Consider the following 22,195-nt stretch of genomic DNA (forward strand, 5'->3'; position numbering starts at 1 on the left):
TCTAATAACACTATGTACCCAATTCACAAACTACAGTTAGTAAAAAAAGTTGTAATTTGTGCTCCCAGTAAATGAGTACTTTGTTTTTATAATTTATGACATTAGTCATGGCAGAGCTTGTGCACATTTTGCAGATCTTTTTGTGTTTGAAGTCTGTATATAATGAACACAGAAACAAGAATCTCCATTTGACAGATAAACCTACTGCCATACTCTTCTCAAAAAAGTAGATGCTGTGCAGATGGACTTCTTATACGCACTGTCGTATAGAAAGTTGTATAGCAGTTTTGGTGTAACCACAATGATTTATACTGTTACAATTTATAATATGGGGAGAACTGGGTTCGTAAGGGATAGCTCAATTAAGTTTTATTACAGTTTTATTGATTACTAATATTTACATTAATAATAAATGATTGTACTTAAACAATTTTGATCACAAATCATTGGCACTTAAAAATGTTTATTCTCAAGTCACTCACTGTCTGTCAAGTTTCGCATTTCACACTCCTCACTGGAGCTAGGCTCAACAGTGGTTCGCCCCTTCCACACACACAGTCTCATGCCACTCAGTCGCCACTCGCCACTCTCACGATTCAGTCGAACTCTGCGTTGCGCCACTCTCAGAGGGGGTCTCTCACCCTCTTCACTGATGTCGCACTCTCCTTCGCTCGGAATCCTCTCGGAACTGTTGCAGGACTCGCTCAAAACTCCAGCGGAGGCCGGCGTCGCGGCTTAAGTACTCAGGCGTCCTTCTCAAAAAGACAAGAGCATCTGTGACAAGTTGCGGTTACCCGGGCTGACCCACCGCCCGAACAGTCGAGAAGGGCATCGCTATTTCCTTGCCAATTCGCACGATAGCCCGCGGAATTCCCAAGGACGCTCAGCAATAGATAATGTCACTTAGGCAGAACGATGCATGGGGAGCAGAGGGATGGGGTAGTGACAACCCTTGTAATCCAGCCAGGCACGCATGGCATGCCTTACGTCAGTGAACACCACGTGACACGACGCATGATGCCAGTTGCCTGGCAAGGCTGCCAGACAACTCCGAACGTGGCACGTGTCGCTGTCCTGTCTGCATTTGGAACATTAGTGTTAAAACATCTGGTTAGAGATTGTTACTGCCCTTGTGTAGTTAAAGAAAAACTGTATATAAATTAATTTATCAAAGTTCAGGAAGCAGCCTTATATGCGCTACACAGTAACAACTGTATCATCAGAGGACATAAGGGAGAAACATTTAAAATTGAATTAATTCTCACAATAGGAACTAGAAAGGTGGATCGTATTCGAAATGGAAAAACAAAATCTGGTTTGTTTATCTTCTACCTGTTTTATTGTTAATTAAGATTTGTTATATTATCTTTGGATATTCATTGAATTTACAAAATTACCCCTGACTGAATTAATTATAAGGAGGGCCCGGGCCCGGGGCATTAGTAAATATCAATTAAAACTATCTGATACTTTTAACAAATGTTTTAACAGTCCTATTTTCACAAAAATAAATTTAACATTAATAAATTTAATTGTTTAAGGCATTAGCTGTTCTGATCGGTGCTGGAGTATATATTCACAATATTCCACACAGGACTGTTCACTGGCTGAGGATAACTACGAGATTATGGCATTCTTCAATTTCCAAGCGACAGTCGTGAATTTTTTAGATTAAATTTTGAAAAGTCTTGAACTAATTCTTGAATTGGGACTTGAAAAACTCTTGAACTGGCTGTTACACCCCACTGGAACCAAAAAGTGGTCAATAATCCAAATAAATAGAAAAGTTAGGGCAAACGATTAAATGGGGAGGCAAATGTAGCCAAAAGGACGTTGAATTTTCCAATTAACCAGTCTAGTGTTGTAGTGAAGTGTGTCACTCCCCCAGGAGAGGCGGCACGTGTGGTCGCGGTGAACTGTTTCGAGACATCGTAATAACTAGCTACTCGGCTGAACTAAAGCGACTAGCCAACTATATGAATAAAAAAATTAGGGAAAACTCCAGAACTTAAGTGATTACATCTCTTAATTGAGTTGCGGCCGAAAATGTTAAAGTCGCGGGCGATGAGCTCCAGCGCGAGATGTGATCGCAGTGACTGCAGAAGGACGAATCTACCTATCTCCCAGGTGACATGTGGTTAAATTTGGGGAGAGAGGCCCGAAGTCTTAGGGAATGGGAAAAATGGCCTCTGATTGGCTGTAATAAGCCCGCGGAGTACTTGCCCCGCCCAACAAGAAAAAAAATTCGAAGAGGGCTAATTGCCTAACTTATAGGGGCCTCAGTGGTGCATGGAAGAGCGCTCTGTCGGGGACAAGTGGAACTGACTTGGTGTTGGTACGCCAGAGTCCCGCAAGGGGGAACTAGCGAAAGCTTGGTCCATATGGAGACCAGTGGGGCGAGCTCTGTCGGGGTGGAATGGAACTTAGCGGCCGGCAGAGGTCTCGCTCCAACGCCTAACTAAAGGTAAGTTAGTTCGCTTTGCCTCTCGGAGATGACGCAAGCTGTCTGTTTGCCGGCCAGTGGTCTGTTCAAGAGACCGGGAGTTAGTTGATCTGGGCGGAAGTTCCTGGAATGGATGTTGGGAAGGGGGGAGGGGGGGAGGGGTGTTAACTTGTGGTAAATCTCTTGTGCCGGGTGCCGATATGTGCCAGACGGCACTGAAACACTAGGAAGGGGGCATGCCTGGCGTTGCTGACCTAAGCTGGGCTCTTGGAACTGGGTTGCTGCGGGAGGCAGCTGGGTTCCGGTTGCCTGTCACGAAGTCGGCCACTGTTTCTGGTCGGGTTTGTGACTCGAGGTGCGGAGAAAAGTGAGGCGAATTTCTAACATAGGCGAAATTACATCTGGGTGTAGGTTCTAGCGTTGGGTAAGTGTCGTGGGACTTTTGTAGGAAATATTTCATCATTATGCACAAAGGTCTAACAAAGTTTATGTTGGTGAATTTAGATGAAAAATAAATTTTTGCCAAATACTTCAAATTTACGTCACAAGATTTATCTAAAAAAAAAAAAAAAACACAACTCACAGGTCAAAGTTTCTGAATTGTGATTGCTCCACCAGTCAAATGGTTTATTATTTTTATTCATTTAAATTGTTACGTGTCTACCAACAGCAGAGGGCCAAGGTGGTAGAAACCATACATAGGTACAAACAAATACATACTAAGATACAGACAATACTAAAACAAATACTAATATACTAGACAAATACACAGTAAATGAAGAAGAAAAAAGACACATAAAAGACATGTAATAGGAAGTAATATCTAAAAGAAATATTTCAAGAAAAAAAGGTAAATTAATGAATAACAATTGACATAATGCAATAAGTTACAACAGCTATTATATAAGTATAAAAACTAAGATAATTAATCAACTATTGGACAAATCATTGCTATTAAGAAGAAAAAAATGAAATTAATAACTACAGTAGATTAAAATATTCTCTTAAGAAACTGACACTAAATTCTTTTTCTACTATTTGAAAAATACTATTTATTCTGTTAAAATTACTGACTAATCTGTATAAAATGCCATTCTTTTTACTAATAGTACATAATAAAGGATGGCTGCAACCAGGGCTCGATTTTAGCGCCTGTCCGCCTGCCCGGGACAGGCAAAATCTCGTCCGGGCAGGCAAAATAAAAAAGGCAACTGTCCGGTGGACAGGTGCAACTTGTGATGCCGAGGTTATTCGCACGCACTAATGCAGCAGAGGTGATTAATAACATTTATGTGACCGCGACCGCAAATAAAACGTCTTTGACAATATCTATAAATAAACAATAATGGCTGCTCTTTTGTGACGGACGACTCTGGCTATTGAATACCGCGGAAAAAAAATGTAGGTTCAAAAAAAAAATTAATTTAATTAATAGCTGCAATTGGGTACAAAGTACCCGGTGGCAAGCATTCTCCCTACTTCACCCTCACTCTCCTTCTGAACTGGTCCACACTCCCAGCCGCCACACACAGCCTATTCCATTCCCCTACTGTCCTCACGACCATCACATTTTTTCCCCTTTCTGTTCTCCTCCTCTCTTTGAAAAACTTCCTAGTATTTTCCTTCCTACTTCTAGGCATTCCCATTTTGACTTTGCCCCCCAGCTCTCCCCATCCTCCCACTCCACTCAGCACCTGGTACATCTTGACCAATCTCTCCTTCTGTCTTCTATCCTTTAAGCTCTCCCATCTCATTCCTATCATCATCTCTGTGGTACTGCACTCCCCCTTCCCTTCTCTGTCCGTTCTCCTCCACTTGCCCTTCACCCATCTAGCTGCTCTCCTCTGCACCCCCTCCAGCTCCCTCTCAAGAACTGCCGTGTATGGGTCTCACACTGCTGCGGCATACTCCAGCATGGGGCGGACCATAGTTTTATAGGCCTTGTCACGTATGCTGCTGCTTCCCCCCCTGAGCACTCGTCCCAGCATGCCCAGGGCCTGTCTGCTCTTCTTCACTACCTTGTCTACATGCTCCCCTCACCCCAGGTTACCCTGCAGCACCACCCCTAGATATTTATAGCTGTCGGCCTCACTTATCACGTCTCCCCTCCAGCGATATTCCCTCCTGACAATCTTCCTCTTCCTGGTAAACCTGACCACTTTCGTCTTTCCCACATTTATTTTCATACCATTATTTTCCACCCATTCTTCCAGCCTTTCCAGATCCTCCTGTAACCCATTTCTCTCCGCATCCATGTAAACCACGCAGTCGTCTGCAAAAAGCCTAATATGCCCTTGTATCTTCTCTCCTATATCATTCATCATTATGGTAAAGAGAAGTGGGCCAAGCACACTGCCCTGCGGCACCCCTGATGTAACCCTTCCTTCCTCCGATAACTCCTCCTCCACACGTACCCTCTGTGTCCGGTTACTTATGAAGTCACCAATCCAACCCACCACCCTCCTGTCACTTATAGCTCCCTCCACTTTTTTCATCATTTTTTCGTGAGGAACTTTATCGAATGCTTTTTCAAAATCAATGAAGCAGGCATCAATCTGTAGACCATTATCTACCCCCTCCACCAGCTCCTCCAACAGTCCAGCCAGCTGAGTCTCACACGAATATCCCCTTCGAAAACCATGCTGTCTCCTGTCAATCCACTTTCTACCATCCAGCTCCCCTACCACATGCCTGTGCACTAACCTCTCCATCACCTTGCCCACCGCCGATGTGGTACTAACAGGTCTATAGCTGGCTGGGTCCTCTTTGCTACCCCCCTTCTTGTATATCGGTACCACCACCGCCTCCTTCCATTCTTGCGGCAACTTGCCCTCCTGCATCGATCTACTGAATAGCAGCTCCAGGTACTTCACCATGGCTTGCCCCCCCAGCTTTATCATCCCATTCCCAATGCCATCCTTACCTATGGCTTTCCTGCTGTCTAACCTTTTCACTACTTTCTCAATTTCTTCCTTCCTGATCTCAAGCCGTTTCTCGTGTCGCCCTGTACTATGCTCAGCATGTTTCCTTTCCCACTGTTTTCCCTTCTCGAACACTGACATGTACTGCATGGCCAACAAGTTTGCCTTTTCCTTGGATCCCGCTGCAATTTCACCTTCCTGATTCCTCAAAATTGGTACCCCTGTCCCTGTGCCCTTCGTGCTTCTAACAAACCCGTATAGCTTTTGCCAGTTGCCTTTTGTCCCCTGTACCATCAGGTCCCCAGATAGGCCTCCTTCGCCTTCTTTATCTCTCTATTCAGTTGCTTTCCTATTTCTTTCAGCTCCTCTGTTACAGTCTTCTTTCCTTCCTTTTTCCCCAGCGCATATAACAGTCTACCCTTCCTCTTGAGTTTCCGAATTTCCCTTCCATAATAAGGTGGATCCCCTCCCACATTAATCCTCTTTTTAGGTACGTATTGCTCTTGAGCATCTCCCACCACCTTTTTGAAATCCTTCCACAGTTCCTGCACATCGATGCCTATGCTCCATTGGTCGAATCTCTCTTCCAGAAACTCCTCCACCCTTGTCTGTACTGCCCTCCCATACAACCATATTTGCCTGCTGCTGCCTTTCATGACCTTCTTGTCCAGGCAAATCTCCACAACGGGAATATTGTGATCGCTTATCCCATCCACCACTTTAGAGTGAGTGGCTAGCTCCTCGGGTCTTACCAGCACTACATCCAATATTGAACCGCCAGCTCCCCCACCCATCCTAGTTTCCTCTACCACCACCTGTTGTAACCCCATGTTCACCAGTTTAGTTGCCCTCCGTTGTCCCAGTGGCCCCACCAGTTCCTTACCACACTGCCATTTGACCCCTGGAAGGTTGAGGTCACCTGCTACAACTACCATGCTGTCCTCCTTCAGCATATCAAGCCTTTCGAGTACCGCCTCCACCTCTGTACCCCCATCACCCGGCGGCCTGTACACCGCAAACAGCTGCATTTTCCTCTTCTTCCCTGAGATCTCCAAGTGAAGTATTTCTTCCTTTTCTCCCATCCACTTTACTTCTGCATCTAACTCCCCCCGAACAAGAACCATTATCCCACCCCCTCTCCTGTTTCTATCCCTTCTGAAAACTATGTAACTCCCTCTCCTTATTTCGTTGTCTGCAACATCCTCATCCAGCCATGTCTCTACTGCCACCACTATATCTGCCCCATAGAGCTCAACCACTGTCCAGAACTTGTCCACTTTGTTTAGGATACTCCTGCAGTTAACAACCATTATATTTACTCTCTCCCTTTTTTTCCTACCCTCTTCTCCTGTTTCTATATGCACCTTCCCCTCCCCATCCTGCTTTTGTCTTTCCCTCCCTCTCTCCATCCCTTCTTGATTATTTCCCCTGCCTCCCCCCTCCCCCCCCCACCTTTCTCACTTTGTTCCTTCCTACTAGCTGCACCCTACCTTTGACCTCCCCCCTACCCCGTTTCCCTGCCCCATGTTACCCGCTCTTAAACCGTCTATCATCACCTGCGTCAGGATTCCCACGCCTTCCCTATTCAGATGGATTTGATCCCTTGCCATGTGTCTCATCTGAAGTCGACTCCTTGCGCTGATGTAGTTTGCTCCACACTCCTGACACTGCTTCAGCATGATGGCTTCCGCAGCCCTGAGCTTGTGGATAGGCACACCCCTCCTAGGCAGCACTCCACTCACCAGGATGTCTCCCCTCACTTTCCTTTTTAACTCACAAAGCATTCCCTTCATGTCCTCCTCAAACTTTCCTGGTCCTCCCCCTCTAACAAGGTTGTTTGTGCCCACATGCACAATCACCTTCCTTATTCCGTCAAGCTGGCTAGCCTTAACTCTATCTCTTACATCCTCCAACCTCTCACCACTCCTCCCTGCCTTATACGCCCCCGGTATGTTTACATATCTGAGCATCGAATCCCCGAATAATGCCACCTTTACGCTTCCGATTCCCCTACCTTCCATAGTCCCCTCATTCCCATCCCCTTTATTTGACTTATCTTCCTTTAGCCTGCTTGTGTCCTCTCTGGCTACCTCAGCCCATGATTTCTCTTCTCCCTTTTTGGTTCCGTCATTCTTGCATTTCGTCCCCTCCATTTTGCTTACCCAGTCATCCCTACCTTCCCCCTCGATTGTATCTTTCCACTTTTGTATCTGACCCTCTAGCACTACCTTTTGCTTCCGCAAGTTGCTGACCTCTTCCTCCAGGTCCCTAACCTTCCCGTTTTGCTTGCGTAGTCTGTCAATTTCTTTTCTCCCCTCCTCCAGTTCCCCCCTTAACATCCACACTTCCTTCCTCAATTCAGCCTCCTTACTCCTAGTTTGCCCCAATGCCGTCCTTTTTTCACCTCTTGCATTTACCTCCAGTCCCTGCCCCTGCTGCATCCTGTCTGCTTTCCCTGCTTCATGCTTCTCTCCTATTCTTGCCCTTAACACTTCCTGCTGGAGGTCACCCATGTTCCCCTCCAGAGTTTTCACCTTATGTCTTAGTTTAACCACTTCCTCCTCCATTCTCTCCTCCCAGTTTTGCCTCCCCGCCCTTATGATGTCCACTTCCCTTTTGGTACCTTTTATTAGCCCTTCCAGGTTTTTTTCTCTCCCAACTAGCTCCCTCTCTACGTCTCCCTTCCAGGTACTCCACTCCTGCCGTGTTCCCTTTCCTCCCTCCACTATAGTTCCAATTATTAGCTCCTTTATCCATTCCTGTATACCCTCCCAGTTGTCTCTCATCACTCCTCCTATACTCACTACCTCCTTCCCCTGTATGGTTACCTCCTCTCCTTCAAGCATGTCATTCGTTCCCTTTATATTTTCTTCCTACTTTCCCCCTAATGAACCTCTGTCTGTCCCCTTCACCAATTCAAAATCCTTGCCAGGACAATGTTTTTGTCCTTCAATTAGCCCCTCCTCATAATTTCCCCTACACAGTTCACATTCCCACTCCTTGTCTTTGAGACTTTCTAAGCCCACTGTGATCCCTCCACATTCTACATGGTACCACTCGTCACATCGATCACACTGAACACCGTTCTCCTTCCTTCTCCACGCTTTCCCACACCCCCTACATTTCACTTTAACTCCCATCCCTAACCTAATTGCCACGTGCTTGCCACCGACCTTCGCCCTTTTAACTCCGCCTAATACGCACTCCCGTTGCGTATTTTATATATACACAGTAACTCCCTAGTTCCTAGTATGATTTAAAACATATTTCGCTATAAACCACTGTATATTTATTAAGCCCTTCACTAAATTACACCACAACCGGATTTCACATATACCACATCCGCCATCACCAATAAACTTACTTATGTACAAACCGTGCTGAAATCTTCTGAATCATAATTCTTAAAATCTTACGTTCACGTCATGATTCACGTAACATAGTCGTATTCGTATGCTAGAGATGCAAAACGTCTCACACCGATGATGTTTGTTTTTGTTGCCATGTTTTAATATTAATTTCGTTGCAGTGCAGCCAACAATTACGTAATTTACAGTTGTATACTTTCAAAATATAATTTTTTAAATTTATTGTCTTTATAAATCGCGACTTTACTAATTCCTTGCTCTACTTTAACATAGTTTGTTAACAGAAAAGCGTTTTCGCGTGGTTAACATTTCACGGCGTACTCCAGATGCAGCTGACAGTGGCCACAGTGACTGCGACTGCTTGAAAATTCGCCTGTCAACTGTTGCATCAAAAAATAAACATTACTTGTTTACAGAGAACACGGTAATCTTTTACAGTTTATCTTGTCACGGCGATTGTTTAAGTATTTAATTAACTGCTTTACACAATGTGGAAATTCATTACTGGTGCTTCAAAACCACCAGAAAAGAAAAGAAAAACGGACGAGGACAAGTCAGAATATAATGTTAAATATGACAAAATCGCCCGGTCCCGTACCTTTTTAACGTCTTGGTGTTCCGAGTTTCTTTGGCTTCGTTACGACACAGAAACAAAACAAATGTTTTGCAAAGTCTGCGAAACACATTCAAAATTATCTGGATCAGTTTTTCTTACGGGCTGCTCAAGTTTTCGCAAGGAAAACCTAACGTCGCATGCTACAAGCAGTGCCCACAAGTCTCAAGATATGGAAGATGCAATACTGACAAAACTTGGACAATCCAAAGCAGAGATTACCTTACAAAGTATTCAAAAGGATGTTTTCACTAAACTGGAAATACTGTTTCGTACGTCTCATGCCCTGGCTAAACATGGGCGACCTTTCACAGACTTTGTTTGGCAGTGTATACTTGACACAAAGAAAGGCCTGGATGTTGGTAATACTTACCGCACTGACAAGAAGTGCAAAGAATTTCTGGGTTCCATTGCAGAAATAGAACGCCAGGAATGGAAAACTACTTAAGAAGTGCACCACATATTTCAGTAATGTGTGATGAGTCTACAGACAGTGCTGTACAAGAACAGGTCATTGTTTATGTAAGGTTTGCTGTTAAAGGGGTAATACATTGTAAGTTTGTAGGTGTTAAATATCTAGAAAGGCCTAATGCAGTCCTGATTTATGACTGCATATTGTGTGTTTTAAATGAGTATTGTGGGTTCACCATTTCAGATTTAAAGCTGCATTTGGTAGGCTTTGCAAGTGATGGTGCAGCAGTGATGCGAGGATTGCATAATGGAGTTAGTACCAAATTGAAGCAATCAATTCAGCCAAATTTGGTTGCTATACATTGTCTAGCACACCGTCTTGAACTCGCATTGAAGGCTGCACTTTCTGAAACACCATTGAATCTCAAAGTGGAAAATTTCTTGAAGAAATTATATGCATTCTTCCACCACAGTCCAGTGCACCGAGCGATCTTGAAAAAATATTGTGAAACTCTGAGAATCAAGTTCTGCGTACCTACCAGAGTTGGAGGCACTCGTTGGGTTTCTCACACCAAACGAGCCTTGACAAATGTGCTCAAGATTGTTCCTGCACTTATCCTCACTGCAGAAAATTTATGCCAGGAATCAACGTGTAATGCATCAACTGCTGGTTCATGCAAATTTATTGAAGATGCACTGAACAATTTGGAATTTTTTCAGTATACATATTCACTTATTTTGCGATGTAACCTCCATTTTGAGTTACTTTTCACAACTTTTGCAACATCCTTATTTGACTGTAGCAGAAACACAAAAGTCACTGTGTGATACTATCACCATGTTGCAGAATCTCTGTGACAAAGATGGCTTTCATCTCCGTGCATGCAACAAATTAATTGAAGATGAAGCTAAGCAGTTGAAAGGAGCTCCTTTGCAGACACCCAAGAAAACAGCTGTTATAAATGCAATTGTTGAAAATTTAGAATCTCGCCTTGGAGATAAGAAAACTGGAATCTGTGAATTACTGACTGCTACAAATTTGTGTAGTTTTAAAACGTGGCCTACAAGCATTCAGCCAGAGTTTGGTGACACTTGCATCGTTAGGTTGATACACTTTTTTTCTCCCTCCCTTGTGAATAATGGAGTAAAGTGTGAAATGATTGAGTTGGAATGGACAAGTCTAAAGACCACAGTTTACCAGCTGTATAATCCAGTAACCAAAGCAAATTGGAGTGATATCAATCTCAAATACCACACTGAGTATGAAAATGTACTCTCTCTCATTGATCTTGTGCTACCCCTGCCAGCTCACACTGCAGATTGTGAGCGAGGGTTCTCGCTCATGAAGTCTATAAAGACAGACTGGCAAAACTGTCTAAATGATGATACACTGTCTGCCCTCATGCATGTTCAAATACAGTCACCTTCTGAAAGTGAGGTTGATCCAGCACCAGCAATAAATCTCTGGTATCATAATGTTCAGAGAAAACGTCGATCCTTCCAGCCTCCTTATCGAAGATGTTCAAGAGAGAATCAGCAAAGTAATTCGTGCAGTGACTCAGACAGAGACTCGTCTGAAAATGATGATTAAATAAGGATGTTAGTGTGTGATAAAAATAGGTGCAAAATATAGCAAAAATCCTTTTTTCTCATTTTTTCAGCGACTTTGAAAATTTTTTTATTTGGGTAAAACAGCGGACAGGCAAATTGGATGGCGGACAGGCAAATTTTCGATTACACCTGTCCGTTGGGCAGGTTAAAATATTCCTTAAAATCTAGCCCTGGCTGCAACTATTGTTGAGTTAGTGTTAGAAGCAAAATAGTTAATGTTCTTTTGGCATTGGCTGTGATTAAATTAATGTGGTAGTTATAATAGTATAATAGAAGTTATAATAGTAGTTTTCCCATAGTTAAGATTGACTAGATTTAGCTTACACCAAGCAACAGTAGCATTTATGTCATTTTGGAATAAAATATAATCCTGGAAAGATGATATTTCTCTGTAAATTTTTAAATCGTCAGCAAACAAAAGACCTTAAGAATTTTTTATTGCATTTATAATATTATCAATCAAAATGTTAAATGGTAAAGGTGATAGTGTACCACCTTGTAGGTCACCCGAACTTGCTACTAATATGTCAGACGTAATATTCTTTATCGAAACATAAAAAGTTTGTTCTTTAAGGTAACTGTCCGACCATTTTACGCATTTATCAGTTAATTCAATCTTAGATAGTTTTTAAAGTAATTTGTTATGGTTAATTGTATCAAGTGCTTTCACATGGTCAAAATAGCAAGTGTCAACTTACCCTCTAGTAAATACTTCTGCTAAAATTGGATTAAGAAAGGAAAGAACGTTGATTATGGTTGACTTTCCAGCCTGATGCCTGTTGTAAGCAGGGCCGCAAATCTCCAAGTCACACTTCAACAACTGATACGTCAAAAATACTGAACCTTAACTACATCCTATATACACCTTGAAAAACAGTTCAATTTTGTTATTTACCATGCAGACTAAAACAATTATACAGTAGCATACCAACTTTCAGTATTAAGCTAACACAGTCTGTTCCCTTGTTTTCCCTAGTCGGACACAAAATACATTTACTAAGTATTCCCGTAGTTGCTGGATCAGATCACCTACTACTTGTTGCGCCACCGCAGGTCCCGTCGGTAATGCAGTAGTGGCTGACTACCGTGCGGCTGTCTTCTCTTGAGGTTAACCAATTACTTCCTTTGGCGTCTACCAATGGCTGACTCTCTTTGTGTTTCTCCTTCCACTCACCTCTCCACTGTCTGCGCTGCCAACGCTGCGCTCTGCCACCTTGCGCAACACAAAACACGGTCACCAACAGTCTGCGCGCCAAATTTCCCCATACGCGTGTCAGACAACTATAACCTTATTTTAGGTTGTACGCTGGACTTGCAAATACAAACAACTGACTGGAAAAAATTTTAGAAATACAGAAAACGTAAATAAATTATGAAAGTACATCAGTTAATCAAAACAAAATACTGAAATATATCAAATTTAACAAAGACCTTGCACCATAACAACTTCAAAAAGGCTTTATAAACAAGTGTGGTAATTTTAAGGTAGCAGGTACCTCATTAATTAAAATATTCTCTCAGACAGGTGACACTACATAAAATGGGAATATAGTTGTTAATTTTGCAACTACATATTTACAACAAAACACTCAATGTATGACTAGCAGAAGTTGAATATAATAGCATCCAGAGTTAGAGCATTAAATATCAACCATTATTAAGGTTTATGTCCACATACTAGAATTACACATTTAACTTGTATAAAAAATTACTGGCAAAATATTTAAATATGCACCAATTAATCCCAGCCGAGAGCAAAGCAGTGAAATTCTTATCATAAATAAACAGGAACTTCTGAGATATTATTGTAGATATAGTGCATGAAAAATTTATACACTCAAACATGGATTAATACTGTTTAAAATAATAAATAAATCCTCTTTACACCATGCTAGTTCTGGAGTACCACAAGGTGCCACTCTCTCACCTCTCCTCTTCAATATATTTATAAATGACATTACCATGGTCCTTAATTACTCAACTGGTTTACTCTTTGCCGATGATCTGAAAATCTCTAAAATAATATCTACAGTCAATGATTGCGCTCTTCTACAAAGGGACATTAATGAAATCAATAATTGGTGTCTTCTAAACTTGGTCAATCTAAACGATAATAAAGCTAAGGTAATATCCTTTACTAGGAAATATAACCCTATAGTTTATAATTACATTCTGAATAATAACCCAATCTCAAAAACTTTCATTATAAAAGACCTTGGTGTCTTTCTAGATTCAAAATTGTTTTTTCATAAACAAATCGACTATTTAAATTCCATTTCAAGAAGAACATTTGCTATCATAAAATATATCACTCATTATGCTACCAATTCCGATTCAATTCTTTCTCTTTACTTGGTATTAATTCGATCTAAATTAGAATACTGTTCAACTATCTGGAATGACATTGGGTCGACTGATATTGAGAAACTAGAAAATTTACAAAACAAATTGTCTCAACTAATAATTCATAGAGGTTTTCCGCATCCCAATCTTATGCCTCTAGCAGACCGTAGAGCCTATTTGGACTATCTTTTTGTTCATAATATTTATAACTATAAAATTAAATGTAGCTACATTCTTGAGAACACCGGATTGAGAATCCCCCTATTCAATTCTCGCCTCTTTTCTAGTTTATGTACTATTTATAACAAGAATGATCTTATTTATAGACTTGTTACAAACTATAATAGACACAACACCAAGAAAAATTAATTGTGAGCAGAGCTATGATTTGCTTATCTGTTTGTAATTTGGTATTTGTATTTTGTTCTTATTGTCTCATTCAGAATGTGAGTTTTAACATTCTTGTTTATGTGTTTGCATTCTTCTGTCTTTCGTTGTGTGGGGTGCTGGCGGGTTATGTTGCATCTATTTGCGAGTGTTGGCTACCCGCACGGATTGTTCTCCTTGCGGGCGGAGCCCACCTTGCGTAGTGCAGACATGCTTGCGGTGCCTTGACTCGGGCAAGGACTGCTTTCTTTGTGTTTGTTCGTGCCCACTGTTGGTGGGCATGCCACAAATTTAATAAATAAATAAATAATTAATAAATAATAATGTTTAACTCAAAATGAAACAGTTAATTTATAAATATGGTTCTTTTAGCATTCACTTTCTATGCTGTGGTTTTTAGTTTTACATAAGAAAACACTTTCTCATGAATATACGAAACTATACATACCAGTGGTATTACCACTACAACACCTTGTTTGTCCTGAACCTCAAACGAACACTGACATCCTTCACAACCTGGGCAAAAGTTCTACTTGGAGCAGTAGTTACGAAGATGAAGTTTCTATGCTGCTCTGTTGCCACAGCTCACACTGCTGAGGAGTATATCAGTATCTACTTCTACCTTCAGCACTGCTGCTTGATGTTCCAGTCGCCATACATAAAGTTCCTTCGTTAAGTTACAAGTTACCAATGAACACCAAACTGTCTTTCATTGATTCTCACAGAAGCACGATCTTCTGTAGTTTAGTAATTTATAGTTGATACAGATGATCTTATCATTTCTTGATTTTATTATACGCTAATTGTAAAATTATTGTTTTTCGCATTTCCGTAGACTGAACACAATTCTGTCGACGAAGTTCTTGTTTTAAATGTCTTAGGAAGATGTCACATGAACTCTAAACTGCAGTCTTCAAAGAACATAGTATCCAGATATATTACCAAATAACTTGACTGATATTTTCATATACATTAAACATTATCAAACTTTAGACAGTTCGTAGTAGGACAACTGACTGGCTGAAGACTATACATCCAGTTGCTTCCAATGTCTAAAACATTCTGCTAATGTTTTGAAAAGAACCAAACTTTTCCTGGTCGTTCACCAGCAGTTGTTTTTCTAATAGACATCATCTACAAGCCATGTATTACCAATAAAGTAACCAATTTTTTAATACATTTTTCATACTTTATAAGTACAATGTTTGAAATAGATAAAATATATTTTAAATTTTTAATTATTGTAAAATTTCCTTATACAGTATAAACTCTTTATAACGTCACTCATTTAACGACAAACACCTTAAAACGTGTAATTGCTTGACTTTGGTGGGTTTACCTTGTTTTATATACACTAATACACTCTTATAGCATCACGCTCACTCTATTTAACGGAAACAATACGTCATTATAAATCATTAAGCAGTACTTTCTGAGTTGCAGAAGTTGTTTAGTACTGCAGCTGTGTACGTTCTTTTTTTTTTTCTGTTGAATTGTTGTATTATCTAGCACGTGTTTACTTCAACTGATGTACCAGAGATTCTAAGAAATTTTGTCTTTTGTTTTTATATTAACTTGAACATGTTTACCTTGGTCACTAGACTTTTTTCAAGTTGTTACACGTTATCATTATCGCAGTTGCTTACAGACTTTTGAACTGTAAACATGGCGAGTAAACAAAAATCTTTGTGTATTGATGAAAAAGTTTTATTAATACGCTCAATAGAGGCAGGAGAAAAGATCAGTGATGTTGGAAGACGCTTTGGATTTAGCCGCTCTACCGTGTCTATAATATGGAAAAACAAAGAAAATATAACAGACTATACGCAATAAGTTTATTATTTGTATGAATATTAATGTTCTTGTGTGAAATGTGTACTATATTAGTAAATACATATTATTATAGAATAGTAAAATGATATCTTTTATTTATTTCCACTTGAGGGCGTACCGGTGTTGAGGTGATAATATCGGTGGAAATTAATGGGCGCCACCACGTGAGTGGGCACGTGGACCCGGCTGAAAGACTCTAACTCAGGGCGTTACGTGGCCCGTGTGCGGCGAGATATTAGCCCTCCTGATGTTTTACGCAACTCCTGTCCCTAACTAAGCCCGCTCTCAGCGTCGGGCACGCTCCTAATTACCGCAGTGGGCTCTCAGGGCGTCCCACACGCCACTGACCAGGTTAAGGACCCACGTGGCCCCCCGAACACAAAACACGTAACTCAGTTAATTGGTTTTTATTCTACTCACGGTACACATCTTTACACGATCCTCTGTTGATACAGCTATAAATGCCCGAGGCAAGAATCAGATTAGGTGAGGAGGCGAACCACGCACGTGGCCGCCTCAAGCCGTTACTTAATACACCGATGAGACAAAAACTCCGAAGAGTAAATAATTATTACTTATGCAGTCTCTCCGACCGAGAGAGGCCCCGAGGATGAAAAGAAAGCGATTTGGATAAATTAATTTACAGAATTACTACTCGGTGAACCAACGGCGATGTCCTCGGGGTGTCTGCAGAGACGTCCGCTCTCGGCCGGCTGTAGAAGGAGACTGGGCTGAGCTCATGGCTTGCGGGAGGCAACATGGCGTCCCTTCGCGCCGAACACAATTACCGTTACAACTTTGCTGTAGCATGCCCCGGGTTACTATTAGAAAACACATAAATCCTTTTACAATAATTATTAAATTACTTCCGTGTCCAGACCGTCTGTAATAATTACTTATAAGAATAAAACATGGTTCAAATGAGTTGCATGCTAGTTTCTCCGTCGCCCGCTAGGGAGCGTCCTTGTTCGTGCTTGCACTTATTAAATAATAAAAGATCATGAATTTGTTAATTAAAGGACACTCACATGCATAGCCATCGTTACACTGTTTTGGGGCGGAAAGAAAAAGGATTACAATATTAATTAATATATATTAGGGGTGCGGCGCACTGCAGCTAAGCGCCCTCTTGCCGGGCTAGCAACACACGCACACACGAGCGGGAGGTTTGAACAGAGATGGTGGTTGGGCGGTGTCATATCGGGCTCAAAGGAGCCGCAGGCCCGGATGACGTCACACTTAACGACCACTCTCCATAACGCCGAAAAATGCTGTCTGTTAAATGTTGTTATATAGAGTTTACACTGTACTTTCAATTAGGATTTAAGTCCAGTTAAAGCCTTTTACAATTAATCTTTTTTTATTTAGTTTGGCAGCATTTTAATCAGGCTTGTGTTGTTCTCCAATTTGTTGTCTGGTTTAATTTTTTTCTTTAAATACTCAACAATTGAAACTGATTTTAGAAATCTTTGGTTTCCATTTAGACTATTTTTGTACTTTTATGTTAATTTGCGATCATTAATGTTTATGTTCTGTAACTGTGGGAAAGGTTAATAACACATTCTTGCAATGTTACTCATGTGTTAAAATGTAATATATCATAAAACGTGCACACCATAGAGTTTATCTGTCAGACTGTATATGATTTACTTCTACACATGTTGGCAGTACTGTCTGTGTAGTTTGGAATAGAAAGTTATGATTTCAGGCTGTTACACACATTCAAGGCCAACTTTATGTCAAAAGCATCCAAATCAAACATATTTTTATTGTTTTTTAAAAGAAAGCACATTAAAGCTGTAGAAGTGTAGACTGTTTGGAAAAAATTAGCAAATGTGGACTGACAACACTTAACTAGTAAATAAGAGTGTAATAACTTTTTAATTTGTCTACAATAATTATGACCCCATTAATAATTTGCATTTAAGAACAATAAGAAAAAATTAAACCATTTATAATTATTTGCTTTAATAAGAAGCAGGATAAGAATTAGGATCAGAAATGAGGATTAAAACAAAGTTCTTGATGTAAAACTAAAGTAAAATAGAGCCAACTAATTAAACCTAGAAGCACATTGGATTAATTAGAGTTTTTGCCGATTGATCAGAGTATTTTTCAAATTTAATATAAAGTATGTTTATTTAAGGAGGTATTGTCAATGATCAATGTTTTGTGGTTTATTAATGAGAATTTTATGAATTAATGATAATTAAGGTTTTTCCAAATCAATAAAAATTACTAGTTCACTCTTGAAAGTAACATTTTGTATACAATATTGTCCTTCAGAGAACATTCTTTTACTACAAGTGTTTTATCGCCCAACAAAAACAGCACTGGTTGTCACAAGTTAAGTTATTTGACTAAAATTATACAACCCTGTCTTATGAACTGCCTATTATTAGAAATTGCTAATTAATAATTATCATAATTTGTAATTACATTTGTAATTTTACTGGCATGTTTTTGTGCCCAAATTGATTAATAATGGTTTCAAAAGAGTATGGAATACCACGTAATCAGAATTGAAGATCAGAATTTCAGTTTGTGTGTATGAAACCGGGAATTTGGCTTGGTATATTTTTGTAGTCCAGCGAGCACTGCGGTCGATGTTGCAGAAAGCAGTGGCAGCGGTGCCGAAGGAGCCGGAGTACTTCCGGCTGGACCCCGTGCAGTCGCAGTTCGACTTCTGCTCGGGGAAGCACCTGGACGACAACCCTCGCCTTCGACTGCTCCGGCTGCGAGACAAAGGCGAGCCGGAGTTCAGGGGCGTGTGTGCGGTCCCGTTGAACGAGAAGGAGATTCCCATGGAAGTGTTCTCTGTGAGTGGCTCTGCACGAGGCTCACGGGAGTGGTGGGGCCCAGTAGAATTAGTACTGCATTTACCCTGATAGTAGTTCTACTGCTAATAGTCAAGTTATGCAGTACACGCAGTTTACATACAAGTTTACAGTTATCAATATATATTTCTTAAATTTTCGGGTTTGAAAAGTTGTTCAGTGTGGAATAAATTAAGGGGGGTTGGGGGGGCGGGCAATTCTACTTAACTACTCTACTTGCCCCCGGGCCCTTAATTTTTCTGATGGCCCTGGGTTCGCAAGAGAAACAACCATACCTGTTCTAGTGTTCTACTTACCTTTAGTGTAATCTTCAATCATCTAAAATTTATACTCTATTGTTATTATCCTTCTTGCTGAGTACCAAGCACTGTGGCCCCAGGTAGTGAGATGACAATGATTACAAAAACTTGCAGTAGTTTTCATGGCAGGGTGATTCTGCGATGGCTTTCAACTGCCTTTTGCAGTATGGAGGTGAAGGACAATTCAACTCTGAACTGAAACAAAGCAGGAGTCATGACTAACTCTGTGGAAGAAATTTATTTTCAAGATGTTAAATGCCTATCATCTTTAAGGACCTGAAAAATTAAATTTGAGGTGGCCACTTAACCAGGTAAGTTGGGGGAAAAATCAAATGAGCAGTGAATGTGGAGGCTGGCACATAATCTCTTTTTATAACACTTCCAGAAGGTGAGTCATCTGAGCCTGGCTCATATATGTTGAATGCTAAAAAAAAAATTATTTAAATATTATCTGTGTTCAACTCATGTAGCCTAGTCAGACACATTTAAGTTCACAAATGTAAACAAAATTTCTAAATAGAATAAAATTAAGATATTTTGATTACATTTTTTCCAGTTAGCAGTAGCAGTTAGGTTCTTCTAAGTTGCTTACTCTGAAATTGAAGCATTGCCAGTTTGTAGATGCATTACTGAATAAAGTAGATGTTGAAACATTTTTTTACCAAATATGGCTTGATTGTGACGGTGGTAACAGGATGAAAAAAGAAACTTATAGCGTGTTCCTTTACTCTTTTTTAGTGAGTTAGTAATGTAAACCCAGAATATTTATTTTGTTTATGTTTTGTTATTTTTTTAATTTTAGTGTAAATTTAGTATTTTATTGGTTTCTACAGTGATACTATGATGCAAATTACCTGTTTTGTATTCCTGTCATAGGAAAATAACTCTTTGCTAATGAATGCTGTTTGTATTGTACACGATATACAAATGCTAAATGCTAAAAATGCTCTATGTGTAAAAACAATATGCTCCAAAATGCTAAATAATAAAATTTAAATGCTAAACCAGTTTTGCACGACAACATTTTTTTCTCTTTAAATGGTCTCGCAACTATGAACCAGCTTCCAGCACATCTCAGACTTGTAGGCAGTTGAAGTGCAATATTAGGATAAGGATTTATTGGGATAAACAACAGATAGGTTACTTTAATATTATGTGGATTTTTAAATTGAAAACATTGTTATGAAACATTTCTGACTCAGAAAGGACAGAGATTAGGTACTTGGCCAAAGAGATATAAATATAAAGAGAGCAGCACTGTGCTGTATACGTTGCTGAGCTCGTATTCGTTCTCCTCTTTGTGTGATGATTCATCCCCTGCACCAAAAAAAATAGAACGGAGAGAGATAGACTGAATAAGACAGAAAGTGTGCACATGCGCTTGTTTCATAAAAATAGATATAGGTATCCTATACAGTCAGCCGTAGGTACCTTGAATTTTATATTAGCTACCAGCGTGCTCATATTCCTCCTTGTTTGACCAGCAGCATAGATAGCGCTGTTGAGACAGTCCCTGTATTTCCCACATAGATAGCGATACCTGTTATGACTTTCATATTTCTTTCACTTATTTGGAATGTTCCAAATGGCAGAATTGTTTGAAGAAATAGTAACCAATCCAGTTTTTTTAATGGTGTGAGTTTTTCAACAGTGAGTAATATTTATTGTTTATTAATCATTATTTATTGATCAATAATCATTGATAACCTGAGCAGTTATTTTGAAGTGAGTAATACTTTTGTTATTTCGTGTTTATTTCGAAAATTGTTTTATTTCTCTCTTTCAATCTCTCTCGGCATTTTTACCCCTTACAATATACTTACGAGTCAAATTTTGAATTGCCAAAGAAGTTTCACTTGTATAATGTGTACTGAGCTATGCATGCTTTTTTTTATTTTAATAAATGGTAATAATTTTCATGTGCATAACTTTTTAACTGAATATGTTGACTTAAAACAGTTCCTATGAAGTAGTTCAGGTCTTTGTGTAATCAGTAATCATTGTTATCTCCTCTGCCTGGAAAATCAAGTTGACAATAGACTAGGAAAGTTATTTCCCTGTTATGAGGTAGTTTTCTAGTTTTTGAGTGTGTGGCCAGGCCACAGACATCGGTGACCTATGGCTAGGGCCTGGAAAATTTCGGTGTTTTCAGTATGCAAAAATCGGTACTTTCAAATTAGAAAAGCGGTGGTTTAAAGTCGGTATTTTCGTTATGCAATGGATTTAAATGTTGACTAAATTGTGCAGTTATTGAATATAATAGTTTACATATTTAATAAACAATCCATGTATACTAGGAATAGACTAATATGCATAATAACAGCCAATTAAATCCAAAACAGTTACACAAAACAGACACGTTGCTATAGATGTTTGCAACTACAAATTTTCTTTTTTTTCGGCTGCCGATGCCACATGCTTAGCCGACTTTAGGTGTTTGTCAAGGGAATCTTTTCTTTCCCATGAAACTTTACAGTTGCAAAATTTGCACTTCACTGTGCTATTGTCAGTACAATAAAACCCATGTTTCTGATACTGATATGCTTGGTCTCGAGCACTCAAAGTATTATTCGGCATTTTCAAACTCTAGACAGAAATATGTTGCAACATACTACATACAGGCTGTTACGAAAACAATCAACTAAACTTGGTGCGCGAATAAATATCAGCAGTGGAATGCCACTACGTTGGGAACGCTGTCGCGGCTCGTGACGTCAACAGATTCTGGTTGCATGATAGTCACGCATGCCCGCACACTTCCAGTCTCGCTGCGCAGACTAATTTCGTACCTGCAAAATCATTATTTGCTTATTCTCTTGCTATTTACGAAGTTACACAAAATAAACAACTACGGTAAGATAAATTTGTTAGCCGCTAACATATGTGTTTAGCTTTACACAAAAAAAAAACTTCGTTAAGGAAGCATTTGCTTACGTGAGATGTTAGTAGAAGCTATGTTGGCTAACCTGGACAAACCAAATTTGTTTTGTTTACATTTTACCGTATATGACGCAACTTGGATAAATACAAGATATTAGGTTATTCTTTTGCTTTGATATAATATTTTATACACTTTTCGCAAAATACAATAAACGCGTTCTCATATCCGGCCAAGTGTGCACAGTAGTT

General features: G+C 39.9%; 1 protein-coding gene across 4 annotated transcripts in view; it reads left to right on the plus strand.

Annotated features, from left to right (window-relative positions):
* Positions 1 to 22,195, plus strand: part of LOC134531185 (coiled-coil and C2 domain-containing protein 2A) — a 210,444-nt gene that overhangs the window by 117,391 nt on the left and 70,858 nt on the right. For all 4 annotated transcript variants that reach the window (XM_063366819.1, XM_063366822.1, XM_063366821.1 and 1 more), the window contains exon 16: positions 18,546 to 18,749. In XM_063366819.1, coding sequence (XP_063222889.1) covers positions 18,546 to 18,749 — 204 coding nt within the window. The remainder of the gene's footprint in view (positions 1 to 18,545; positions 18,750 to 22,195) is intronic.

Source organism: Bacillus rossius, chromosome 3 (genome assembly GCF_032445375.1).
Source record: "Bacillus rossius redtenbacheri isolate Brsri chromosome 3, Brsri_v3, whole genome shotgun sequence".
Classification (NCBI taxonomy): Eukaryota; Metazoa; Arthropoda; class Insecta; order Phasmatodea; family Bacillidae; genus Bacillus; species Bacillus rossius.